Source organism: Oncorhynchus mykiss, chromosome 9 (genome assembly GCF_057628025.1).
Source record: "Oncorhynchus mykiss isolate SJ-2025 chromosome 9, ASM5762802v1, whole genome shotgun sequence".
NCBI lineage: Eukaryota > Metazoa > Chordata > Actinopteri > Salmoniformes > Salmonidae > Oncorhynchus > Oncorhynchus mykiss.
In genome coordinates this window covers 4,531,676-4,537,675 of record NC_143030.1, presented here as the reverse complement: position 1 = coordinate 4,537,675, position 6,000 = coordinate 4,531,676, and the positions used below count along the sequence as shown (strand labels likewise).

Here is a 6,000-nt window from a genome sequence, read left to right as displayed (position 1 = left end):
AGAAATGCCAGATGGGCTCATTTTACTAACATGATCACTAATAATCTGTCACTCCCTGACTGTAGAGAGCTTTTTATGTCTCTATTTTGGTTTGGTCAGGGTGTGATTTGGGTGGGCAGTCTATGTTAATTTTCTATGTTTGTATTTCTTTGTGTTTGGCCGGGCATGGTTCTCAATCAGAGGCAGCTGTCTATCGTTGTCTCTGATTGAGAACCATACTTAGGTAGCTTTTTCCCACCTGTGGTTTTGTGGGTAGTTGTTTTCTGTTTTGTGTTTGCACCAGACAGAACTGTTTTATTTTGTTCTACTTTGTTATTTTGTTTCAGTGTTTCAGGTTTAATAAATTATTATGAACACGTACCACGCTGCACCTTGGACTCCTTCTTCATCAGACGAGCGTTACAGAACTACCCACCACAAATGGACCAAGCAGCGTGGTAACGAGGAGCAGAGGGTTCAGGACTCCTGGACTTGCGAGGAGATATTGGACGGACAGGGACCCTGGAGACAGGCTGGGGAATATTTCCGCTCGAAGGAAGAACTAGAGGCAGCGAAAGCTGAGGCGACGATAAGAGGTAAGGCAGCGCAGCAGGCACGAGAGGCAGCAGGGAGATTGGCGGAATCAGGCGATAGACCTGAGCCAACTCCCCGTGCTTACCGGAAGCAGCGTGGAACTGGTCAGGCACCGTGTTATGCGGTGAAGCGCACGGTGTCTCCAGTGTGCGCTCATAGCCCGGAGCGCTATATGCCAGCCCCCCGCAAGTGCCATGCGAGAGTGGGCATCCAGCCAGGGCGGAATGTGCCAGCTCAGAGTGTTTGGTCTCCGGTGCGCCGTTTCGGCCTAGGGTATCCTCCACCGGCTCTGCGTACTGTGTCTCCGGGGCGTTGGGAGGGTTCAGTTCGTCCTATGCCTGCGCTCCGCCGGTGCTGGGCGAAAGTGGGCATTGAGCAGAGGTGCGAGTGTTAAGCACCAGATCTCCAGTGCTCTCCCACAGCACTCTGGAGGGGCCGGGCTAAAGTGGTCATTCAGCCTGGAGGAGTGGTGCCAAGGCTGCGCACCAGAGCTCCAGTGCTCCCCCATAGCCCTGTTCATCCGGTGCCTCCTCTACACACCAGGCCTCCTGTAGTTCTCCCCAGCCTGGTGGGCCCTGTGGCAGCCCCACGCTCCAGGCTGTCTCGACGTCTCCTCCCTCCAGAGTCTTCCTCCAGTTCGAACCCTCCAGAGTCGCCCTCCAGCCCGGAGCCTCCAGCGACGCCCTCCAGTCCGGATCCTCCAGCGACGCCCTCCAGTCCGGATCCTCCAGCGACGCCCTCCAGTCCGGAGCCTCCAGCGACGCCCTCCAGTCCGGATCCTCCAGCGACGCCCTCCAGTCCGGAACCTCCAGAGGCGCCTTTCAGTCCGGAGCTTCCAGAGGCGCCCTCCAGTCCGAGGCCCACTACAAGGGTCCCCAATCCGGCCCCCGCAATGAGGGTCCCCAGTCCGAGGCCCGCTACGAGGGTTCGGCGGCGTGGGTCCCCGCCACCTAAGTGGGCCGAGCCAGAGGTGGAGCGGGGTCTACGTACCTCACCAGAGCTGCCACCGCTGAGAAATGCCCTATGGGTTCTGGTTGTTACATCATTCATAACAAACAACATGTTACATCATTCATAACATAACATGCCGCATCGTTCATAACAAACAAAACACACGACATGTTTTTTTTTCTCTCATTTTTTTTCTTTCACCTTTATTTAACCAGGTACGCTAGTTAAGAACAAGTTCTCATTTGCAACTGCGACCTGGCCAAGATAAAGCTTAGCAATTCGACATACAACACCACAGAGTTACACATGGAGTAAACAAAACATACAGTCAATAACAATAATAAATGAGGTGAGTTAAGTTAAGGAAATAAATAGGCCACGGTGGCGAAGTAATTACAATATAGCAATTAAACACTGGAATGGTAGACCGGCAGAAGATGAACGTGCAGGTAGAGATACGGAGGTGCAAAGGAGCAAAATAATAAATACCAGTATTTACCAGTATGGGGATGAGGTAGGTAGATAGATAGGCTGTTTACAGATAGGCTAAGTACAGGTGATCTGGAAACTGCTCTGACAGCTGGTGCTTTAAGCTAGTGAGGGAGATGTGAGTCTCCAGCTTCAGAGATTTTTGCAATTCATTCCAGTCATGGGCAGCAGAGAACTGGAATGAAAGACTACCAAAGGAGGAATTGGCTTTGGGGGTGACCAGTGAGATATACCTGTTGGAGCGCGTGCTACGAGTGGGTGCTGCTATGGTGACCAGTGAACTGAGATAAGGCGGGCTATACCTAGCAGAGACTTGTAGATAACCTGTAGCCAGTGGGTTTGGCGACGAGTATGAAGCGAGGGCCAACCAACGAGTGCTTACGGGTCGCAATGGTGGGTAGTGTATGGGGCTTTGGTGAAAAAACGGATGGCACAGTGATAGACTGCATCCAGTTTGTTGAGTAGAGTGTTGGAGGATATTTTATAGATGACATCACCGAAGTCGAGGATCGGTAGGATGGTCAGTTTTACGAGGGTATGTTTGGCAGCATGAGTGAAGGATGCTTTGTTGCGATATAGGACGCCGATTCTACATAATTCATAACAAGCACAACATGCTACATTTCTTAACATGACTTGCTACATCATTAATTTTACAACATGCTCCATCATTGATAACACAACATGCTACGTAATTCATAACAAACACAACATGCTACATCATTCATAACACAACATGCTACATCATTAATAAAAAACAAAACATGCTACATCATTCATAACACAACATGCTACATCATTCATAGCAAACACAACATGCTACATCAACATAACACAACATGTGACATCATTCATAAAACAAAACACACTACATAATTCATAACAAGCACAACATGCTACATCATTCGTAACACAACATGTGACATCATTCATAACACAACACGCTACATCATTCATAACAAGCACAACATGCTACATCATTCTTAACATAACTTGCTACATCATTAATATTACAACATGCTACATCATTGATAACAAACAAAACATGCTACATCATTCATAACATACACAAAATGCTACATCAATTGTAATAAAAACAACATGCTACATCATTCATAGCAAACACAACATGCTACATCAACATAACACAACATGTGACATCATTCATAAAACAAAACACACTACATAATTCATAACAAGCACAACATGCTACATCATTCATAACACAACATGTGACATCATTCATAACACAACACGCTACATCATTCATAACAAGCACAACATGCTACATCATTCTTAACATAACTTGCTACATCATTAATATTACAACATGCTACATCATTGATAACAAACAAAACATGCTACATCATTCATAACATACACAAAATGCTACATCAATTGTAATAAAAACAACATGCTACATCATTCATAACAAACAAAACATGCTACATCATTCATAACAAACGCAACATGTTACATCAACACAACATGCTACATCATTCTTAACATAACTTGCTACATCATTAATATTACAACATGCTACATCATTGATAACAAACACAACATGCTACATCATTGATAACAAACAAAACATGCTACATCATTCATATCATACACAACTTGCTTCATCGTTCATAACAAACGCAACATGTTACATCAACACAACATGCTACATCATTCATAACACAACACGCTACATCATTAATAAAAAACAAAACATGCTACATTATTCATAACAAACAAAAGACACCATATAATTCATAACAAACACAACATGCTACATTATTCTTAACATAACTTGCTATATCATTAATATTACAACATGCTACATCATTGATAACAAACAAAACATGCTACATCATTCATAACATACACAAAATGCTACATCAATTGTAACAAAAACAACATGCTACATCAACACAACATGCTACATCATTCATAACACAACATGCTACATCATTGATAACAAACAAAACATGCTACATCATTCATAACATACACAAAATGCTGCATCAATTGTAACAAAAACAACATGCTACATCAACACAACATGCTACATCATTCATAACACAACATGCTACATCATTCATAACAAACACAACATGCTACATCGTTCATAATAAACACAACTTGCTTCATCATTCATAACAAACACAACATGTGACATCATTCATAACACAACATGCTACATCATTCCTTAAATAACATGCTACATCATTCATAACAAACACAACATGCTACATCGTTCATAATAAACACAACTTGCTTCATCATTCATAACAAACACAACATGCTACATCATTCATAACAAACACAACATGCTACATCATTCATAACAAAACATGCTACATCATTCATAACACAACATGCTACATCATTCATAACACAACATGCTTCATCATTCATAACACAACATGCTACATCATTCATAACAAACACAACATGCTACATCATTCATAACAAAACATGCTACATCATTCATAACACAACATGCTACATCATTCATAACACATCATGCTTCATCATTCATAACACAACATGCTACATCATTCATAACACAACATGCTACATCATTCATAACACAACATGCTACATCATTCATAACAAACAAAACATGATACATCCTTAATAACAAACAAAACATGCTATATCATTCATAACAACCACAACATGCCACATCACTCTTATTTAATTAACATTACAACATGCTATATCATTGATAACAATCTAAACATGCTACATCATTCATAACATACACAAAATTCTACATCAATTGTAACAAACACAACATGCTACATCATTCATAGCTTAACATGTTGCATCAATCATAACAAACACAACATGCTACATCATTCATAGCAAACAGAACATGCCATATCATTCATAACAACCACAACATGCTACATCATTCATAACACAACATAACACATCATTAATAACAACCACAACATGGTACATCATTCATAACACAACATGCCACATCATTAATAACAACCACAACATGGTACATCATTCATAACACAACATGCCACATCATTAATAACAACCACAACATGCTACATCATTCATAGCATAACATGCTACGTCATTCACAACAAACACAACATGCTACGTCATTCATAACAAACACAGCATGCTACATTTCATAATAAACACAACGTTCTACATCATTCATAGCATAACATGCTACATCATTCGTAACAAAGACAACATTTTACATCGTTCATAACAAACACAACATGCTACATTGTTCTTAACAAACACAACTTGCTACATCGTTCATAACAAACACAACATGCTACATTGTTCATAACAAACACAACTTGCTACATCGTTCATAACACACACAACTTGCTACATTGTTAATAACAAACATAACATGCTACATCAACATAACACAACATGCTACATCATTCATAACACAACATGCTACATCATTCAAAACAACCACAACATCCTACATCATTCATAACAACCACAAAATCCTACATCATTCATAACACAACATGCTACATCGTTCATAACACAACATGCTACATCATTCATAACAACCACAACATGCTACATCATTCATAACACAACATGCTACATCATTCATAACACAACATGCTACATCATTCATAACAACCACAACATGCTACATCATTCATAACACAACATGCTACATCACTCATAACACAACATGCTACATCATTCATAACACAACATGCTACATCATTCATAACACAACATGCTACATCATTCATAACACAACATGCTGCATCGTTCATAACACAACATGCTACATCATTCATAACACAACATGTTACATCATTCATAACACAACATGTTACATCATTATTAACACACACAACATGCTACATCATTCATAACACAACATGCTACATCATTCATAACACAACATGCTACATAATTCATAACACAACATGTTATATCATTATTAACAAACACAACATGCTACATCATTCATAATACAACATGCTACAT

The 6,000-nt window shown here is 40.6% G+C and overlaps 1 protein-coding gene across 1 annotated transcript in view; it reads left to right on the top strand.

The window, feature by feature from the left end:
* Nucleotides 1-1,465: 1,465 nt before the first annotated feature.
* The window catches only part of LOC118966147 (low affinity immunoglobulin gamma Fc region receptor III-A-like), a 51,850-nt gene continuing 47,315 nt past the window's right edge, over nt 1,466-6,000 (top strand). The window contains exon 1 of the mRNA XM_090185657.1: nt 1,466-1,559. Within this exon, the coding sequence (XP_090041783.1) occupies nt 1,466-1,559 (94 nt within the window). The remainder of the gene's footprint in view (nt 1,560-6,000) is intronic.